Consider the following 22,554-nt stretch of genomic DNA (forward strand, 5'->3'; position numbering starts at 1 on the left):
TGTTGTTTTGGTAAAAGTAATGCAAAAGTAGTGTAATAAGTAACCAGTTAGCCTACTCTACACAGAAAGTAATATTGTAAAGTGACTTGTTACTTTCAAATGAAAGTAACTAGTAATATGTAGTACGGTATATTACATTTTGAAAGTAACTTGCCCAACACTGGCGGTTCGTAGTATGGGTGTAACGCATTAGTTGGGCTTGTCCGACATTTCAACGAACATTCTCCTCTCTTTTGTTTCCCCTCTCAAAAGATGAAGGCGAGCTACGAGATGCTGGGCATCAAACTGTACCTCGCCAACATTCAAGGTAACATCTCCGTTGATCTCCGTCACTGCATTTCAAACTTATTATTGGCTCTGCTGTGGCAGTTGTCATGGCAACAACAACAGAGGCCCCGTCTCCGACACAGTGCTAAAGTCTGGGAAGGACAATCGGGCGAAAGCGAGTAGAGTTGCAAGCCGGAAATTAAATGTCTTGCTACCTGTCATGGTGGGTGGGGGGGGGGGGGGTACATGACTTTGTGTTTCCCATTGAGACAAAGTGGTAATCCGAAGAGAGCAGATTGTTGTTTCAGTCATTTACAAACCTCCCCCCTGTGCTTATGTATGTAATGCATGGAGTTCGTTCACTGTGTACCGCTCCTTGGTGGTACCGCTCCTTGCCTGATGTTTACCTGTGTGCTTGCAGCCCAGGTGTACGAGGAGCTGCAGGTGGGAGGGGTGTTTGAGGACGGCAGTATCGCTCGCGGTCACCTCTTCCTCTCTGTCCACGATGCCGTGCTCTTTGCTCAGGAGACCGCCGGAGACAGCGGAGTCTCCCCAAAGGTAGCCCCCCCCCCCATCTTATCGTAAGAAGCCTTTACACAACATCCCATTCACAATAGCTGCTATTTAAGGTTCTAAGCTTAGGGAGAGAGGGAGAGATTAACAAGTGGGGGGCAGCAAGCTTTATTTTCTGACGAATACATTCCTCTTCTTAGCCTACCTTGTTGACACCTTATCTGGTTTAACAAGAGTCAATAGAAATATCACAAAAGGTTTTGTGCCACACAGGTAACCTGACTCCGCCAGATGGGGGCGGTATTGTTCACAAATTCACAATGTTGTGAAACAAATGTGAACCAACCTACATCCATCTGGCAGCGTCAGGTTACCACACAGGTGCCCCAACTAACAAAAGTTCTATTTCACTAAGGTCAGCCTGCGTCCTGTATGCTTCCTTCTGATTTTGTCTTTCTGACAAAGCTTTTTGAGGCAGTTACAGTTGACAGGATACATGGTATTATTTGAATATGTAAGTGGGACAAAATCAATGTGGATAAAAAACACAGTGGTGGAAAAAGTGTAATGAAAAGACACATTTGTAGTCATTGTTTGCCAATTTGCCCATATTTATTTGGACATTAAGTCTGAGAAGATTCATTGAATCAGCCTATGCACAGGTCATCATTTTCAAGAGAGAAAAGCAGTTCTCGAAAAAAGAATAGCTGATACTCAGAGTGACTACTATTGAGTTAAGAAGTTAATTGTTGTTTAAAAGGGGTTGAAAAGTATTTTCAAAATGAAGTCCATTACAGATTACGGATCGCCTGTTAAAATTGCAGTCTATAATGTAATTCATTCAGATCCCATCTATTTCAGTTACCTTACCTTTCAAATGTACCTTACCTTTTAAGATTCCTGGGACATACAAGCAAAACGTTATCAAATACATGATAGGAGGAAAACTGTTAGTCTCTTTAATGTCACATTCTGATGTTTTTGATGTAACACATTTTATTCTCATTTTTGCAATCAGATTACTGAAATAAGGTTACATGTCAGATTTGCTTAAAGGAACACTCCGCCCATTTTCAACCAGCTTTGTATCATTAGAACATCAGTAGTATATCAGAAAACTGTAAACTGTTTTGAAGTCTGTCATTTAATTTGACAGTTATTGAGTGTTAAAGTGTGGACCAGTGACATCACTGGTCCACACTAACTCAAATTAATAACTCATTAACTCAAATCAACTCTCAATAACCTAGTTTGACAGTTATTGAGAGTTGATTTGAGTTAATAAGTTATTAATTTGAGTTAGTGTGGACCAGTGATGTCACTGGTCCACACTTTAACACTCAATAACTGTCAAATTAAATGACAGACTTCAAAACCGTTTACAGTTTTCTGATATACTACTGATGTTCTAATGATACAAAGCTGGTTGAAAATGGGCAGAGTGCTCCTTTAACAAATGTGTCATTATACATGTCAGCTTGACTTATTGTGATTCTTCTCTGTTACAGACGGAGAGAGAAAGACAAGAGCGTGCCTTTAGCATTATCGAGGAGAAGGATCTGGAACAGGTACAGTACGTTCTATACAAGCTGACACCAAATGATGATTTTGACTACTTTGTTTTTATCATCACGAAACCATTATTCTATACCTAAGAATTATTTTACTTTTACAGGAAATGTTTTGAGCAGCCAGTGTTTCCATTAACATGAACTGGAGGAATGTACTGAAGAGGACTACTTGATGCATAGAGGGAAAAAAAAAAAAAAAAAAAACTTCACTATAATTGTAATTTACAAAAATGTATTGTTGCCAAAATCGTTTCTGCGCTTGATCGTGTATCGTTTTACTGTCGTCAGCAGCCTGTCCAATTATCCGAATAAAAACACCTTTGCTTTGAGCTTGGGCGCAGTACTTGACTCCGCTGACAGGGGGCAGTGTATTACAGCACAAGAGCCCCCCTGCCCTGACAACAAGTAGCCCATAAGCAGATAATGAGGGGGGACTCTGGAGGAAACTGCCCACCCCCCTCACACAGTTAACTGTTGAGCGAAGAAGCTGCTGACTGCGCAGACTACGCAGACAGTGGCCCTGTAATTAACTCTGTGTGTTCGGCCACAGCTGTGCGAGGTGCAGCCAGCTGAGCAGTCTGCCTCGTCCCTGTGGAGACGAGACTCCGAGAGAAAAGGCCAGACGGGGAATGAAGGGAGGATACAGCATCAGCACTTTCACACACTTTCATCATTATCTCTCGTCTCTTTTATGGGGGATACTAGGTTTCCTTCTTTTCATATAATACAGACGAATAACGTTCTAATTACAGCGAGCCGCACCAGCAGAGTGGCTCCATAGTGACTATATAACAAAGAGAAGTGTTATGTGGGCTGTAGGCAGCTGACTTGCGTTTGGGTAGCAGGTGCTCAAAGGGCCTGGCTGGCTGTGGTATCTCTGGCCTCGCTGCGGGCTGCTGATGCTGATGATGGTGTTGGTATGCCTGTGATGCATGGATGGATGGATTTATGAAGCGATTAAGAAATCGTCTTAAGATATTCCGGTGCACATCTGCTCCTCTGCTCTCCCTCATCTTCTCCGGGGGAAATTGGCACCGCAAGTGATTACGAGGCTTCTTCTACAGCCATCAACTTTAATTTGGAGCTCTGGGAAAGTCTCGCACCTCTTTCTCTGGTTCCATTCTGCTGCACCAGCCCCATGCCTGCTACTACATGTCCGGTATATATATATAGGTCTGAACTGGAGAAATATGATAAATTGTGTAATGAGTGTTCAGGTTGGCATATGGTTATGATGAGATCTAATGGAAGGCCCTTTTTCTTTTCTTCTGTTTGAATGTTGAACATTGAAGGTGATTGCTTAGTTCGTTTTATTTCTTTTCACTCATCTAAACTTAAAGGGATAGTTTTTTTTTTTTTGAAAGGCTAGGCTTATCTACTACTTATTACTAGGGATGTCACAATATATCGTCTCACAATATATCGCGATATCAAAACGTGACAATATGTATCGTTGAGATGAAATCTCATATCGCGAGAAAAAGAAGCTGAACATGGTGGCACTGATCTGCATCTGATTGCATGCTCGCTCTCCTTTTCATTGCTTTGTTACTTTGAACAGACGAGGGACGTTACAGACACGGAGGATGAAAATGGTGAAATGACTCAAATTAGCGTGGAGGATGCCCCCTCAATTTACGAATCGATCGCAAAAATATATTGTTAAAATATCGTATCGTATCGTTATCGTGAACCCAATATCGTGTATCGTATCGTGAACTGAGTGTATCGTGACACCCCTACTTATTACTACTACTTACTTAGAGTTCTTTCATAGCACAATCCATCCTTTTCCTCATAGTCGCTCAGGAAAGTTGGGAAGAAACAAATGCAAGGTCAATGGGGTCACGCTCCTGTATGTACAAGCTGACACTCTACCAATCAACATCATCATTGGTAAGTAGCAAATAGGGCTAGGCGTTAAATAATGTGAACTACCCCTTTAACACAGAGGCCATTTACACCTGGCGTTAACATGTGTTTTCTGTGATCAGATTGCAATCAGATTGTATTTTATCACTTGAAATGCCAGGTGTAAACACCCCCAAAACGCATTGAAGATGGATTGCAATCTGATCGACCAAACCACCTCCGGAGGTGGTCAGGGATGCATTGTGTACACATTGAACACAAGTGTAAATGCAATGTGTCCTCTCAATCTGGATACAGCAACTTTATGTGGATTAAGAGGACAACCATTTCTGCAATCTGATTGCAATCAGATTGCAGAAAATGCATGTTAACGCCAGGTGTAAATGGAATCAGGCTGAAGTGATAAAATACAATCTGATTGCAAGCTGATGGCAGAAACCACATGTTAACGCCAGGTGTAAATGGCCTCATAGTGTTGCGGTTGTGTGAATCCTTGTATCTTCAAAATGTAAACTTTTCAGGAGCTAAGGAAAGCAGCCTTGTGCCACCCTGCAACGTTGAGGTTATCCACTGGGGTTGAAAAAGGTTTTATTAAAGCCCAAAGGATGGTGGTGTAATTATCACAATCCAAAAAGGGCCATGTCATCCTTACATTATTAAAGATATGAAAATCACCTCAACTTGCCGTTGCCACGGTTTCATGACCTCTTATGGTCCCATATAATATAATTACCCCTTATCAGTGATGCTACACTGGTAGAAAGAACTATCCTATCCGGAGGTCAAACGATTGCATTGAATTAATAAATATTTAAATCCATTTCCTAATGAGATGCTGTTATAATGGACTGTAGGTTCTCAATCCCTGTAATTGCAAGTTCGCTAAGAAATAAATTTGACACTCGTTGCACATTCATTGACCACGGTGGTTTAATTAACAAGGTCCCTTTTAGGAAATTTGAAGCAGAAAGATTTATGTATTACATTTGTTTACACGCCCAGTGGTTTCGCACTATTGAGACTAATTGCCTGGTGTCAGAGGGTATCTCCTCGTTGAGTCATGGGACCTTGTCAATTAGCACTTGGCCGCCTTTATGAAGAGCCCTCCCAGGGAAGATATTCAGCTGTGACCTTTCACAACCCAGATTCAAATTTGGAGCTGTTGAATAACACCAGGAAGAGACTGCTGCTCAAAATAACACACCAGGAAGAGACTGTTGCTCAAATGGGTTGTGGCTTTGTAAGGCCAGTCTTTAGAAAGTCGTGTCAGGGGCTGAGGATGACAGAGCGGGCCTAAGCCACTTGTGGAAATGTAAATAACGTCCGTTTGACGTTGATCAAGCGACAGCAGTTGGTACTTTGCATGATGCATCTTATAGGCTTGTGTTGGGGGATCTCTTCTGCTTCATTAACAAACCAGTTTGCAGCCCAGAGGATCATAAATCTTGATTGTGCAATTTCAGCAAACTGTATCACCTTTGGACAGGGTTTGTTTACACAGTTGCTGCTGAGGGAAAATCTGACCACTGATAGCTGATGTTATTAATTAATGTTATGCATTGTCTCATTGCAGTAGTCCGATGGCAATTAAATGCACCAACAATGGAACATTCTCCAGGTGATTAATTAAGGCATAAAATTATTGAGTCTGACTCTGACTGGAGGACGGTTAATTATTTAAAGTTAAATGCAAGGCCATGTTTCATGGAAAATAGGGTACTGGTCCACCTGCTTGACTTTTTTTTTTTTTTACTTTTAGGTGTAATGAGTTCTTGATTACCCTGCATATGCATATATTATGCTATATTATATATATATATAGTATATTGCATATTTCCCTGCATATACATTACCCGTAAGCTGTTATAAAGGTCTTTTGAGATTGACCTTATTATTTATAGATAACGATTTTTTGATGTATAAGGCTGCTGAAAACCCTGTGATGCATGGGTCCAAGATGGCTGCTCTTATCTCCTGTGCATGGGGCCAAGATGGCTGCTCTTATCTCCTGTCGAATGTTTTGTGTGAAAGGAGGGATTCATTGCATTTTCATAAAGTATACCCTAAATCTCACCCTGGGACCAAAGGATAAGTAACAAAGCACCGGAGAGCAACTCCACAAGACGGATAAACAGTTAATTTAACCTTCCTATTCACTCTGATGGAGTGAGTAAACATGTCATCGAGGCAAAAGATTGATTTGTGGCTATCGAGGGAGGGCTGACATGGGACCAATGTGAGATGTTGTCATCAATGAGACGTGTTATCATCCTATCAGCTCATTAAACATGCCTAGCAGGTACTGTATGTACCCTCTCCTCCTGTCTTCTCATTAGATACAAACCTCGGTGTGATGACTCCAGATAGCAGCTCCTTACTGAGCCATTCAGTATCAGCAGGGAAATTAAGAGGAGACAATGCAAAACAACACAGTGTGGTGCAACGCTGAGGATACTCATTACAACCCCACAGCATGGGAGGAGGTCACATAATGCATGCAACATGTCATCGAGGGTGTTATTACATCCCCATAATTCAATAACTTATGCACAATTAATTAATTCAATATTATGAATCATGCATGGTGGAGTCTAGATGGATATCAATATTTAATAAATAGATTTTGAATACATTGTGAGAGAGTAGGCTATGTTGAAGCAGAGCTAAAAGCCAATGGTGGTTTGGTTGCATGAAGAAAGATTTATTTATTTTTTAATGAAAATGTGATTTAAAATGTTTGTGGTTTCTCTTCATTCTTGGATTGTCCTTGGTCCTTCCTTTGCCCGTCTTTAATAACACTTGTGGTCTCAGCCTTTTCTGCTTAACAGGCATTTCTTGTCTTGTCTTTTACCGTTTTCAAGAACTGAGCCACACTCAGGGCAATTCTATTCTTCAAGCTTGGCTCAACACTGATAATATAGCACATTTCATCAACCAGGATCATTAACAAACACATGTATGCATAACCTTTACAATCAGCTCTATATAAAAACTCGTATGGTCTCCAGAACAAATCTTGTTATCACTCATTTCAATATAATGGGGAAGGGGGGGGGGGGGGGGGGGGGGGGTTAATAAACAAACATTAATAGAACATTTTCTGTTGCGGATTGCAGGTGTTTGGGGTGTCAGCCAGAGTTTAGTCTCACAATGTTGTTCACATAGGATAGTTAGTTAGCTTAAGTTAGTTACGTACATAATATGTGAAAAAGTAAAAAGCCTGGGTGGCGAGCAGATGGCCATATTTGACAATGTAGCTGGAGCTTAGTCAAACTTTGTTTAACATTAGTTTTACCTCACCTGTAGTGCTATTTTTATATCATTTTGTGATAGTTGCCTGAGTTAGTGCTATTTATCCATCTATATCATTTTGTGATAGTTGCCTGAGTTTTGGAGATATCGGCTGCAGAGTTTCTGCCTTCTCTCCAATACAATGGAACTGGATGGCACTCGGCTTGTAGTGCTCAAAGCACCAAAAAAAAACATTTGAAAAACACTACAGTATTGTCTCTTTCCAGATATCATGACCCGGTTACTCAAGATGATGCACAGACTTTGTTGTGAGCAGTTTCATCATGTAGGAACTATTTTCTTTTGCAGTCTCATGTAGGAACTAGCTAGCTGCTAGCGGGTGTAGTTCAGTCAAAAGAAAATAGTTCCTCCATTAAACTGCTCATAACAAGGTCTGTGGATTATCTTGAATAACAGGGTCATGATTTCTGGAAAGAGACATTGCTGTTGAGTTTTTCAAATGCATTTCTTTGGCACTTTGAGCACCACAAGCCAAATGCCATCCAGTTCCATTGTATTGGAGAGAAGGCAGAAACTCTGCGGCCGATATCTCCAAAACTCAGGCAACTAACACAAAACGATATAGATGGATAAATAGTACTACAGGTGAATGGGAATATATGTATTTTGGATTTTAGGGTGAGCTGTTCCTTTAACATGAGGAAAACACTGAAGAACACATTTTCACATAGGGTTGTCCGAGCTACCATTAGGCCTATCAAACAAATGATCAAGTCTAATGTCTGTAACTGTGCATTACAATTTACAGCAACTGATCTTCTCTATATCAAAGACCAATGAAAATAGTTTCATTACATTTCATTAGTGCCATTTTGACACCTTGCAAAGTCATCCCGTGGGCCAGTTTGGACACTTGAATATACCATACTACTACACACAAACACGTGTTAAGGTTTGGACACTTTAATATACCATACACACTACGGTTTTCACACAATTATGTTGACATCATTCTCCTTCCTCACTACCCGTATCAATTCGTCTCTGTTCTCAGGACTGCTAGAGTCAAGCCTCTGCAATTTTTTGTGATAGTGTTAAGTGTTAAGTTTCCCTTTGTGATGCATAAACACAGGATAACAGAACAAAGCACTATATATATACATGTATACATCCACAGTAGGCTACATAATCGCATACATAAACACTCAAATCCCCCCACCACCACAGATAGAAATTACCGTAAATGTTTTGCTCTCTTGTGTGGATTATCATGTGTTTCTTCAAGTTTCCTTCATAAAAAAAACCTTTACCAGACTGAGCAATTAAATTGTTTCTCTCCTGTGTGGACTATCATGTGTTGTTTCAAGTGTGATTTAAGACCAAAACCTTTACTACAGACTGAGCAATTAAATTGTTTATCTCCTGTGTGGATTACCATGTGTCTCTGCAAGACTCCTTTCTGACCAAAACCTTTACCACAGACTGAGCAATTAAATTGTTTCTCTCCTGTGTGGACTACCATGTGTCTCTGCAAGACTCCTTTCTGACCAAAACCTTTACCACAGACTGAGCAATTAAATTGTTTCTCTCCTGTGTGGACTATCATGTGTTGTTTCAAGTGTGATTTAAGACCAAAACATTTACCACAGACTGAGCAATTAAATTGTTTCTCTCCTGTGTGGACTATCATGTGTTTTTTCAAGTGTGCTTTAAGACCAAAACATTTACCACAGACTGAGCAAGTCAATTTTTTCTCTCCCTTGTGGACTATCATGTGTCTTGTCAAGGTTGCTTTATGACCAAAATCTTTACCACAGACTGAGCAATGGAATGGTTTCTCTCCTGTGTGGACTATCATGTGTCTCTGCAAGACTCCTTTCTGACCAAAACCTTTACCACAGACTGAGCAATTAAATTGTTTCTCTCCTGTGTGGACTATCATGTGTTGTTTCAAGTGTGCTTTAAGACCAAAACATTTACCACAGACTGAGCAAGTCCATTTTTTATCTCCTGTGTGGATTATCATGTGTGTCATCAGGTTTCCTTTCAGACTAAAACCTTTACCACAGAGTGAGCAATTAAATTGTTTCTCTCCTGTGTGGACTATCATGTGTTTCTTCAAGGTTCCTTTCTGACCAAAACCTTTACCACAGACTGAGCAAATAAATTGTTTATCTCCTGTGTGGACTATCATGTGTGACTTCAACTGTTGTTTAAGACCAAAACCTTTACCACAGACTGAGCAATTACATTTTTTCTCTCCTGTGTGGACTATCATGTGTGTCTTCAACTGATCTTTACAACCAAAAACCTTTACCACAGACTGAGCAATTAAATTGTTTCTCTCCTGTGTGGACTATCATGTGTCTTGTCAAGGTTGCTTTACGACCAAAATCTTTACCACAGACTGAGCAATGGAATGGTTTCTCACCTGTGTGGATTATCATGCGTGTCTTCAAATGTGCTTTATTACCAGATATTTTACCGCAAACTGAGCGACTCAAGTGTTTCTTCCCAAGAACTTCACTGTTTCTCTGTGAGTCTAAACCTGACTGAGGTTCACTAGTTTCCATCCATTCTTCATCACTGTGGTCAGTCTCAGCTTCAGAAGAGCCTGACGGCTTGTCATCACTAGCTGGTTGCAAACTACTAGTTGGATCTAAGTTCCTGGCTGGTTCTGATACTCCACAGTCCTCTCCATCAGCCTCTGTTTTCATCTGTTCAGTTGAGCTGCTGGCTAGAGGCTCTGCCTCTCTGTTCTCCTCAGTTTGGCTTTGATGAAGCTGTGAGGACTGAGGTTTCTCTTCCTCATCTTCACTCTTCACAGGGACAGGAGTGAATGGGAACTCCTCCAGCCCTTGAAGCTGCTCTCCCTCCTGATTGGTCCAGAGTTTCTCCTGTTCCTCTTTAATATGTGGGTGCTCTGTGTCCCCCTGAAGCTGCTCTCCCTCCTGTCTGATCCAGAGTTCCTCCTGTTCCTCTTTAATATGTGGGTCCCCTGGGTATTCCTGAAGCTGGTCTCCCTCCTGACTGGCCCAGAGTTCCTCCTGTTCATCTTTAATGTGTGGGTGCCCTGTGTCCTCCTGAAGCTGCTCTCCCTCCTGTCTGATCCAGAGTTCCTCCTGTTCATCTTTAATATGTGGGTCCCCTGGGTATTCCTGAAGCTGGTCTCCCTCCTGACTGGTCCAGAGTTCCTCCTGTTCATCTTTAATTTGTGGGTGCCCTGTGTCCTCCTGAAGCTGCTCTCCCTCCTGTCTGATCCAGAGTTCCTCCTGTTCCTCTTTAATATGTGGGTCCCCTGGGTATTCCTGAAGCTGCTCTCTCTCCTGACTGGCCCAAAGTTCGTCCTGTTCCTCATTAATGTGTGGGTGCCCTGGGTCCTCCTGAAGCCGCTCTCCCTCCTGACTGGTCCAGAGTTCCTCCTGCTCATCTTTAATGTGTGGGGGCTCTGGGTCCTCCTGGTTCAGACTGGAGCTCCACTCCTGCTGCTCAGGGGGGACCTCTTCTTCAATGACCAACAGCTGCTGGAGGTCTGGAGGCAAGGCTTCTCTGTGTAACCGGACAGCGTCCAGCAGTTTTCCTTGTCGGTCGATCTCCTCCCTTGAACGAGCAGCTTCCTCCTCGTACTCTGCTATCGTTCTTTCAAAAAGTCCAAATATGTCTCCAACAGCCGCAGTTAGGCGCTGCTTCACCACAGCTCTCAGCTTCTGGACTTTAGACAGTTTCATTTTCACACAGTGACTGACAGGAACTTTTCCTCCTGAACTAAACTCAACGTTACCATTCAAAGCCCCAATAGCTTCACAGCTAAGCTAACGTTAGCTTCACAGCTAGTACCATTCACCACAGAGAGGAGCTTCTTCTTCCAGTTAAACGGAGCCCCGGTTCCACTTTATATGTTCGTGATAATCTCATCCGCACATACGAGTCGTGTTGTGTTTGTAAATTAAACTTCTGAAGTACCGAGGATATAACGGAACAATACGCTACTGTTGCTACTCCTTTCGTAGTTACTCCTTTCAAGAACGTTTGCAAGGGAAGCCAGCAACAACACCCGGAAGTAACTCCAGGCTGTTCTGTATGGCATTGATAGTACAACAGCTCACTACTTCTCACTACTACATTTTCAAATACAAGTATAAGTGATACTCAGAAGTAGTAACACAGACATTTAAATACTCAAAAAGTGGGATGACTGTCTCAAACGCAAATAAATACAATAATATAGCGCAGTCTGGCTACTGTAATGACTTTCCAGAACCACAGGGTGGCACTGTGGCTTTATCTGTAAAACCCATGGAGCTGCTTGTCTGATCAGCAAAAAACAACACACACACACAAACAAAACACAAAACTTTGAAGAAGTCTCAGACTCCCCTGAGGGAAGAACCATGAAGTTGTGAAAGACAAAGTTGTGGAATCTGGAGCTGAAGCGATTAAAAAAGAGCTGGTGTTGTGATCTTGTTTGTGATCCATATCCGTACATAAATATATTGAGCAAAAGAGAGTGATGGTTGAGCGGGGACGGGCAGCACCTCCGTGGCCCCGCCGATGAACGGAGATGCAAATGGAAAGGAGGGGGAAGAGAACGCCTTTATGCCAGGATCAGACTACACGATATTTTTTGTCGTTCACGATGTCACCATGTCAGACGAGGCCATCATACTGTCATAAATTCGTGGCATGTCTTGGTCGGGAGACTGGCCACACTACAAGTGTATTCTCGCTTAACACCGACAGAGCATCGTATGCCCCCGTCATCACGTCGTCTGCTGTCGTCAGCGAGTTCACAGGTCGTCGGGGAGGCGGACCTGTGAACGAAATCTCCCAGCATGCATTGAGGCCAATACATTGACAAGAAATAGCAACCAAATCAGCCTAAATAGGCTAAAGTGGTAGATAGAAATAATGTTTATGTTAGCACAACATGCAATTGTAGAACATTTCAATATTGGACAAAATAAAACATTGAAATCAAAACACAACCCTATGTGAAACATGTATGTAATCCAGGTGCTATATATATCCCTTGCGGATTTAACGTTATTTGTATGAGTGACACTGATGCACTGTGATGTCCGCTCCAGCCTCCAATAAGACTTGGCTTACTTCATGTGCACGCCCACTATTTTCTTGCCAGCTGCTGCGAGAGAGAAGGAAGAGAAACGAGCATGCAGCCGACTCTGCTGAGCTCATGTTATTTGTAGTGAGCAATGCCCATTGCCCAGGCGCTTAAACGCAAATTAAAACACCCTGGCCTTTTTATCTCTTTTATTCTTTTGAGCGGAGCGGAGCGGGCGAAATCTGTATCGAGCGGGGAGGCGTTATTTCGAATCGCACATAGGTTACACAAAAACCACCTGTGCCCGCCTACGCAGCAGTCAAGCGCCGGGATTGGCCAGGAGCAAGTCTTTTCTCTTCTTTTGACAGCTGGAATCTCCCACACCACAAATCGATTTCATCAACCAACTGAATTGCGGACATTGAAATTAATTATTAGTGTATTAACGCCAATGAAAACGTAACACAAGCTTTTAACACACAATCGATTTTTAAACATTTATTTCAAAACATATTGTAAAATTCAGGCCTTGTCAGCGAAGTGACATGTTGTTTAACCTGCAAATGAAAACTATAAGCGTGGAGCGGTCTCCCCAGGACCTGATACCTGTCTTCCGGGGTGTCACACTAGGCGAAACCATGTCCAAAAGACTGACATGCCAGTCTTTTCGTCAGGGCGTCGTGAGGCGTCCTAGACGTCCCGACTGGTCCCGACGCTGGTCTTTGATTATGTCACACTACAAGAGGTGAAGACGGCCGATCGTCGTCCCCGACGGTCATATTCGGGCCCGACGCTGAAAATATGTCGCGCACGACCAAATCGGTCTAATATCGGGCTGAATTCGTGTAGTCTGAACCAGGCATTAGTGACACTTAAAGCACACCCCAGGCCCAGAGAGCCTGATGCAGAACGTCCCGCCTCAGCACATCAAGGACACAGCCCCTCAGTCTGCCTGAGCGTCCCCATGGCACGCATCACAACCCCGGCCAGCGAAAGAGCCTGGCTTCCGTTCACAATTGATTTTGTCACCCTACCTGGTTCCGGCCTAGAGCCCGCCCTAGACCGGAAGGGCAGCGTTTCTAGCTCGTCAACTTTTACGTTAACTTGACAATTTGACATCAGAACGGCAAACAACAAAACAAAAGATGGACGTACCGAACGAAGTTTTTGAAGAAGTTATTTTAGAAACATTGCGGATTCACAATCTCACATCTTTTAAGCCAATACAGGAGCTTTGAATCAGACAATTAATCGAGGAAAGAGACGTCAAGCTAACAGCAACAAAGACGTTTTTTGGCGCACTGCCTTCCGGTGTTCATTCTGGTTCCGTGGTTTACGCCACATGACAAAAAGCGGGGTGAAAGGTGCCCAGACTACCGGCCAGCTATACATTTCCCATCCAGACAAACACTTGACTCCTCATGGCCCGGCTGAGCGCACTGACAACAACAGACAGATGTGCTCTGCGTTTGGTAAGCCGCTGCCTGCACCACCACACACTATTAAATCACCCAAAAAGGAAACCATGATGAGCAGCATAAAGAAACCCGAGAGAGGAGCCCTATTTTGCATGAGAAAGGAGGATGTGCCCGTCTGGAAGCCCCACACGTCGGCCGCCGCGCCTCAGCTGTAAATGTCAATTTCATGTCAGATCCCCCCTCTGCTCTGTTCATCCATGACGTCTGTGATTGCTTCATATGTTTGCATGAGAATGGTTAGAAAAATGAAGGTTGGCCTATTCTGGTCTGGTGCTCCTCAGACTTCAGTAGATGAAATACATCTTCAAGGACCAGATGTTCAGATGAACATGTGATCAAGCGCCACTTGATAGCATATGAGATGTGCTAATGTAGCTATATATGCCAGGCATCCACTGAGAGCATGCAGCCTCCTGGTGGGAGCTATAGAAGGCCTATACTGTGTGGAGTGTCACCCAGCATTATGCAGGCACCCATGTGGCATGTTGTTTCTGCGAGTTATTCAGGCATGCAGTTCTCTGTCTTTCCTCTCCGCTGGTTACAGAAACACAGGTGAGCCCACCACAGCAGGTGAACCTGTCATAGTCAGCACCTTTGCGATGCTAACAGCCTGCCTGCCGGGGGGAAATTGAGGGAGGGAGGACGTTTTGTCGCAAAGACGTCTTCCGCACCCGAGCCACCTGGGAAGCTTCTACTGTGATGAAGGTGGTGAGTAGGTGACACACACACACACACACACACACACACACACACACACACACACACACACACACACACACACACACACACACACACACACACACACACACACACACACACACACACACACACACCACTGCAAATGTCATTACCCATTTGACTGAATAGGACTACCAAATGTCTCAAAACAAAACATAAAAGTAGCCTATAATGGTGATGATTTGTTTTTCTTTTTTCTTTTACATTTGATTCAGCTCTTATCCGAACACTGATCAAGAAAATAAAAGATGCAGCTAGAATAATATTAATATTACTGATGATGAACATGATCACCTCCAGTGGTTCTCAATGTGGGGTCCAGGGACCACCAGGAGTACTTGAGGAGGTTCCAAGGGTCCCCAACAACCTGATGAATTGTTAAACGTCACCATTATTTCATCTACACAATATATGTTAACACAGTCGAAGAATGACTGTTTTTTCATCATAGTTTCACTGTTATCTGTCAAATGAGGCGTCTAATGTGGACTAAATGAGGGGTCCTTGATATGAAAAAGGTTGAGAATCACTGGCCTACAGTAGGCTATGTGCTGTCACATCACTGGCCTACAGTAGGCTATGTGCTGTCACATCACTGGCCTACAGTAGGCTATGTGGTGTCACATTATTTAGCGTAGTCACCTTTTCAATTCAAAGTTCAAATCCATGGCCTGGCACGCCACTATAATTTGTTTAAATGTTGATTTATTAACTAATTATCCGTAATTGCTGCGTAGTGCAACTGTTAATCAACGCTGCCTAGCTGCCTCCTGAAGCATATTAGGCCAGATTTCTATAACAAAGTAATTAGTTCAATTAAGAAGAAAGTAGGGATAGCGTAAAACAGGGAACACAAGACGACAGGAAGTAGCCTTCTCTAGTGCCATGAGGGTATTTCCTGTCTTGCTTACGCTAAAAGTCTTTAGTCTCAGCAGAGTATGTTAAAATGGCCGTGTTATGAGCAAAATGTAACAGTCCGGTGTTATATTAATCAAAGCGTGCACACATGTCAACAAAGTTAATCTGAATCTCCTAATATGGACATTTTTTATTCTCCACGTTGTTTCTGGTGCCAGTTTCTCATCTGGACCCAGCAGCAAGGTGCTTCTCCTCCACAGCATTTCATATATCAAGTCATCCCAGCCTGCTAACAATCCTCGCTACCTCCCACCTCCCCAAAAGAATATAGCTCTATATTTTCTATTTGGCTTCTGTCACCCGCCAGAAGCTGCCATCATCACAACCAGGAGTCTTTTCCGTTGTCTGCTAGCGTCGTGGTTGTTATTAGTCTTTTGGATTGCCTGCGGAGGGTGTACCGGCAGGCTCCGGGTGAAGCAGGCACCGGGCCCAGGCTGGATAATTAGTAGTTGTTCGGCGCCAGGCGGGCACGATGCCGTCACTTGGAGGGGGGGAAAGGGAAAGTGGCATCACTATCACAGTAACACCGGAACGACGTTTGGCACGAGGGCCGGGTTCCAGCGCATCTGTCACACCGCTAGTCATCTACCCACTGGCAAGACGAGGATGCTGCTTATACCACTCTAGCAAATACACAGTGTGGATTACACTTGATCTGAAACAAGGATGCTTATACCACTAGGGATGTAACGATAACCGGTTTTTAATGATAACCGTGATAAAATGACTTACGATAACCGTACCGTTTCAAATTGTCATGATGATTAAAACCGTTTTACCGTGATTACCGTGGTACCGTGATTACAGTGCTTAGAAAAACATGGTAAATACTGTCCATCATCAACCAAAGTTGGCAACCGTCTCCCAGATGCAAATGTGCAGCCTTAATTATTTCAGTGAGTGTTTCGGTGAGTTTTCAATATAAAACGTAAAATGATTTCAGTGAGTCTCTCAGTACTTTTTAAACATTTTCAACAATCTCTACATCTACATCTCTACTTACCACATAATTTATGCCTTTTATATGTATTAAATGTTCAGGTAAATCTATTGATCCCAGTTGTATTTGTATGAGTCCCTGCTGGGCTATAGCAGAAGCCACCTCTCTGGACGTTAATGGCTCATTGCTAGTCGTCGTTGTCGTCTCCGTGTTGTAGCGCTCTTCATCCGTCTCCATGGAGGAGATCATCTAGTTCCATTTGATGATGAAGATGAAGAGGATTAAGAGGAACATGCTCAACAACACGCTATGATCTCCACTAATGATGATCAGCACCCACACTGGGAGCTTTGGCCACTTATGGTACGAACGGCGAGATGGGGAAATAAAATAAATCAGGAAATAAATAAATAATTGACAGGTGATAATTACATTTTTGAATTTGCTGGGTGTCCTGGGAGCAAATAGTCCTGGTTTAGTGAGAGTGTTGATGGCGAGGAGTAATGAGTTGGAAGCGTGCCCGCGGCCACCAAATCTAATCTGGCATCTCATCTAAACACTTAATAGATGTAGGCTTCAGCGGAACATGATATCATCTGTCATTCTGACAGCCTCCAGAGGGATAACCCAAATATCTACTGGTGAAAACACCATGACATGTTTTCTGATGCACCATATATTTGGGCTTTCCAAGTTAGACAAGGCAACTCAGTGTCAAGAGACATGGTCAGCCATCCATATTACTATCTCTCTTGTATATGGTATAGTCAAAACAAGACTCGCATAAAATGACCGTAGCTTTTGTTGTGTGGACTTGCTGGTCAGTATCATGGTGGATCTCTGTGTCTGGTGGACTGGTGGTGACTGACAGCAACTTTAAAGAGGAGACATATTTGTGGTGGTCTTCAACAAAGCATTTAGGGTATTCCGTTTGATGTTCTTCCCCAACTTCTGTGAAAAAGTAAAACACACAGACTGCTCAGACTCAAAAGTATTCTCCGTCAATTGAAGCGCCAAATATGTTTTGATGTATTTCACTGTACGGCCGGTTGAAAATTTGCTAGTGAATTGTTTTTTTCTTGCACACATAATTAGTTCCGGCAGCAGAGCAACGGCTGTCCCTCAATTTCCGAATAAAACACAAACAAAAGCAGTCAGGTCTCCATGTACGAGTACGAGTAGACCTTTTCACAACCGTAAACCAACCGACGTGTAGGATAATTGCCGCGTTCTGCATCCACACACCCGTTCTCATCTTAAAGCGTAAATAGCTGTCGTAGAGTTGTCCCCCCCCCCCCCCCCCCCCCTCCCTCCTGTCTTCTAACTCATCTCTGCCCATCCCCGTCTTCTCTCCTCCAACTCCAGCTCTTCTTGTGCTGATGAGAAGCAGCAGATGGTTTGTTGTGAGGCTGGTGTCGGCTCCACTGAGTCCTGTCAGGTCATTTACACCTCCTCCTCCTTCTCTCTTCTCTTCGGCAGCAGCAGCAGCAGCAGCAGCAGCAGCACACTGGACGACAGCAACACATGTCTGGGACTGGCAGCGTGCAAAAATATGCCACTTTTTTTGAAGTTCCAATTAAAATGAATCTCAGAGTAATGAAGCAATTACACCCTGTTGTTAGGAGGAGTCTCGGAGAGGCCTTCATACCCAAACCAAGCTTTGTTCCAATTTCTTTTTGTCTAGGGGACTCTATTCACACTCTCGCTGTGATGTCTGCTCATCAGATGGGCTGCTATCAGAAACACTGTGCTGCTGTAGGATACATAGACAGTAAACTGGTTCCATTTGAAACACCATTACATGAGTATAGCACCGCACTGAACTATTGTGTGTAGAAAATAGTTTACTGCTACTGACACGCGTACTGTAACACAGTAGAAGAATGACTGTTTTCTAGGGGTGTCACGATACACTCAGTTCACGATACGATACGTATCACGATACTGGGTTCACGATAACGATACGATACGATACGATTTTAACAATATTTTTTAAAACTTGAATAATGACAATATATGACTGGAAAAGTAGTATTTTATTTGAAATGCACAAATACAAAACATGCTGTTGTGGGAAATTGTTATTACAATAACTAGAAAAAACATGAGATTGGAGATAAGGCTTATCTTGAAATAGAATGAGTTACACCGTCACTTAGATTTACTTTGAACTAAAAGGTTTCTCAGCAGTATAAATTCTCATTATGCATCTTCAGTTTTTCTTCAAACTCAAACAAGACTTTTCTTAATCTATTTTTTATGCATCTTCAGTTTTTCCTGTCAAGTAAACAGTTTTGCCAGAAACTCAATTGAATGGTTTCTCTCCTGTATAACTTCTCATGTGTCTCTTCAGAGACTTGTTCAACTGAACTACTTTCCACACATTGAACTTCAACAAACAAAGACGTTTCTTAGTCTATTTTTTGAAAAAAAGAAAAAAAGAAAAAAAAAAAAAAAAAAAAAATTGCGATATGAGATTTCATCTCAACGATACATATCGTGACGTTTTACTATCGCGAAATTTCGTGGGACGATATATTGTGACACCCCTACTGTTTTCATCGTAGTTTCACTGTTATCTGTCAAATGAGGCGTCTAATGTGGACTAAATTAGGGGTCCTTGATATGAAAAAGGTTGAGAACCACTGGCCTACAGTAGGCTATGTGCTGTCACATTATTTAGCGTAGTCACCTTTTCTATTCAAAGTTCAAATCCATGCCACCTGCCACGCCACTAGAATTTGTTTAAATGTTGATTTATTAGCTAATTCTCTGTAATTGCTGCGTAGTGCAACTGTTAATCAACGCTGCCTGGCTGCCTCCTGAAGCATATTAGGCCAGATTTCTATAAGGAAGTAATTAGTTCAATTAAGAAGAAAGTAGGGATAGCATAAAACAGGGAACACAAGACGACAGGAAGTAGCCTCCTCTAGTGCCATGAGGGTATTTCCTGTCTTGCTTAATATACTAAACGTCTTTGTCTCAGCAGAGTATGTTCAAATGGCACATGTCAACAAAGTTCATCTGAATCTCCTAATATGGACATTTTTTATTCATTGACGTTGTTTCTGGTGCCAGTTTCTCATCTGGACCCAGCAGCAAGGTGCTTCTCCTCCACAGCATTTCATATATCATTTCATTTGTTATGTGTTGTGTTGTGTTGTGTCTCTTTATTTGTTTCTTCACCAACGGCGGTGTCGTTCCTGCCGATGTGCGGCGGCGAGGCAGGAGAGAGAGAGAGAGCCTGTCGCGGTCGGTCTGCTCGCTCGCCCCCGTATTTCAGCAGGCAGTCTGTCAGGGCCTCCCGACACGGCGCCTCTCCTCTATCTAGTCAACACAAAACATATGGTCCTCAGTCAGACAGGTCTGTGACAGCTCGCTGGGCTGCCACCAACTCCCCGAGCTGGGTGCCTCTACTACTCTACCAGCGTCAGAAGAGCCAGCGTCTCTCTCTCGCTCCTCCTGACGCAACTCAAAGGCTGGAGGGTCTGGGCTGATTTCTCTCCTCCGTTTGACAGGTGCTCGAGGTGCTGCTGGGAGATGTTCTCCTGCTGGGTGTGCGAGAGAGGAGCAAACAGCAGCTAGGGCCCCCACGCGCTCCTTAACTTGTCAGCAGCTCCAGCAGACGCTCCTCCTCCAACTGATGGACATCAATGTCTTCTGCCACTGTAGAGAGGGTCAGGGCAGATGGTGCTGCTGGAAATGCTAAACCAAACCAACCCAGTTAGTACTACACAGAGGACAGCATCGTTCAGCCAGTTGCCCTGAGAGGGTCATAGGTCACTAACTGGTATTCAACGGAGTGGACACAGCCTCTGTTTGCTGTCACACTTAAAGCACCATATCATCGCAGGTATAAAGTCCAGTTAATGAGGCGAGGTGCTGACGCTACACATATAGCACGGCAGCATGGCTCTCAATTAGCAAGACGTGCCGCTTGCTTTTGTGCTGTGAAACTGTCATATTACCCTCTTCAGCTGCAGAAATAGAGACTGAATTATCAACATTTCACAACAGGCAAAAGAACAGCCTGCAAATTTACACTCTTCCATGCATTCTGACATTGTGACCCTAGGTGCTGCTGCAGTGACCCTACCTGCTGCAGGAACCTGTGCTCTCACCTGTGTCGTCTCCCAGGCTGGAGGTGAGCTCAGAGGTAGACGGAGGAGCAAGGGCAAACGGCCCAAGAACTTCACGTCTGCGGTCAGTAGTAATAAACACCGCACACAATCTCAGGAGTTTATTTTCAGACCTTTTCGAAGGATAACAGAATTTGTTGATTTGAAAACAATGGAGCTGTCTCTGTTTGGAACAGCCAATCACCAGGCAGGCGGTCGGTGGTGTAATTATTAGGCTCTTTTCACATCGTCATGGTAACAGCTTCCATGCTGCCAGAAACCTGTGGCTGCAAGTTTATTTGGCCAACCGATCCAACAACAACAACACAATTGTAATAATGGTTACTAGCACTAGATATATAATCATGTTTAAAGCCGCAGTAGGACATATTATTTCATTATCATTTTGGTTGTAGGTCTGACAAAAACAAAACCATCAATCAAAATCAGTCAAGGTTAGCTAGCTACAACATAACTAGCCAATCACAGCACAGAAGGCTCATTCAGGTTCTACTGTCTACTATGTTGCTTTATGGTTAACATTCCATTGATGTTCTTTTCAAGGCTGCCCACTGCAGCTTCAATGTAACCAATGAAACTGAGTGAAGGCCAGAGCAATCTAGTAAGAGAGTGGCGTCAGCGGAGGTCCAAAATGTATGACTCAGTAGCCAATGAACAGCCAGGAAGGAGGCTCGCTCTATGTCTGAATGCTAAAATAAAGCTGATAATGTATTTTATAATTTGATTCGTTAAACGTCGGACCCTTTCAAAGTACAACACCAACTGTCCATTTTGTTGCAACTCGATAGCGCTGCTTAATCCAGAACCTTACTTCCTGGAACTCTTGAGAGTAAAAAAAACTGGTCCATTGGAGTGAATGGAGATGTCGTGACTCTTCTATATAGATGGCTCTGTTTAAGGCCATAGCTGGCAACAGGAAATGGTAATGCAGTGGTTTCCCAATGCAGAAGCACGTGGAAACAGAGTGTGGAAAGAAACTATTGGTATTGGTTTAAGAAAGTATTTTCCCCCCTCCCTGCTTGATGTCAGTTAATTAGCACGCATTAAGCAACACAATAACAACTTGAGCTATATAGGTGCTAATGTGCATATTGTGTGATACTGGGGTGACTTATTGAACATAATTCTATAAATGTGTGTTTTGTGTTGTGGTTTGATGCACACCTCTGTTGCAGATGAACTCGTACTAGACTGCGGGCAGGACAGATGTTGTGGCATCTTCCCAGTAACATCTTGGCTTGCACCATGCCTCTCCTCCCCACTGTGTTCCTCTACTGCCTGAAAGAGCAGCAGCACTGCTGCTGTCTCTACAATACCAACGCACACGGGGAAGGCTGTCATCCCTGAGTTATGCAAATACCTTTTGAGGCCACTGGGGGGGAAATCATTCCATACCAATGAGAGCAAGAGGGTGTATTTACAGCATGTTCATATGAGAATACACAATCAGATATGTTTCTTTTGCTCTTTTGGTATTGTTTCACATTTTAAAAGCATCTCAGAAATGGGAGTTGATTGGACGGGACCAAAAACAAAACACGCAGCAGCAGCAGCGAGAGCGGGCACGCTCACAAAGCTCCACGTTAATTTATTCCAAATTCTATTGAACGTTAAAAGCTTTCAAACCCTGCTCAGTTGACTCAGCTTCGGAAAGACTACAAAGACTGAATAATGGAATTTGTACCACTCAAATTAAAATATGTGTGATGATTATTGTGCGTTTGGAAAATGGAAAACTAATTGTGGGTTATATGGAACAGGAAAGTCAAGTCATCACAGCAATGTGTGGAGTCAAGCAGACGAG

General features: G+C 43.1%; 1 protein-coding gene across 1 annotated transcript in view; it reads left to right on the top strand.

Annotated features, from left to right (window-relative positions):
• Positions 1 to 21,940, top strand: part of LOC310794494 (solute carrier family 26 member 9-like) — a gene marked incomplete at both ends in the record, with an annotated part of 29,903 nt that extends 7,963 nt beyond the window's left edge. The window contains 7 exons of the mRNA XM_083656474.1: positions 253 to 307; positions 689 to 825; positions 2,289 to 2,348; positions 2,902 to 3,002; positions 3,327 to 3,510; positions 20,749 to 20,814; positions 21,926 to 21,940. Coding sequence (XP_083512600.1) covers positions 253 to 307; positions 689 to 825; positions 2,289 to 2,348; positions 2,902 to 3,002; positions 3,327 to 3,510; positions 20,749 to 20,814; positions 21,926 to 21,940 — 618 coding nt within the window. The remainder of the gene's footprint in view (positions 1 to 252; positions 308 to 688; positions 826 to 2,288; positions 2,349 to 2,901; positions 3,003 to 3,326; positions 3,511 to 20,748; positions 20,815 to 21,925) is intronic.
• Between the last annotated feature and the right edge of the window lie 614 nt (positions 21,941 to 22,554).

This window comes from Poromitra crassiceps, assembly GCF_964638095.1.
Source record: "Poromitra crassiceps genome assembly, chromosome: 20".
Classification (NCBI taxonomy): domain Eukaryota; kingdom Metazoa; phylum Chordata; class Actinopteri; order Beryciformes; family Melamphaidae; genus Poromitra; species Poromitra crassiceps.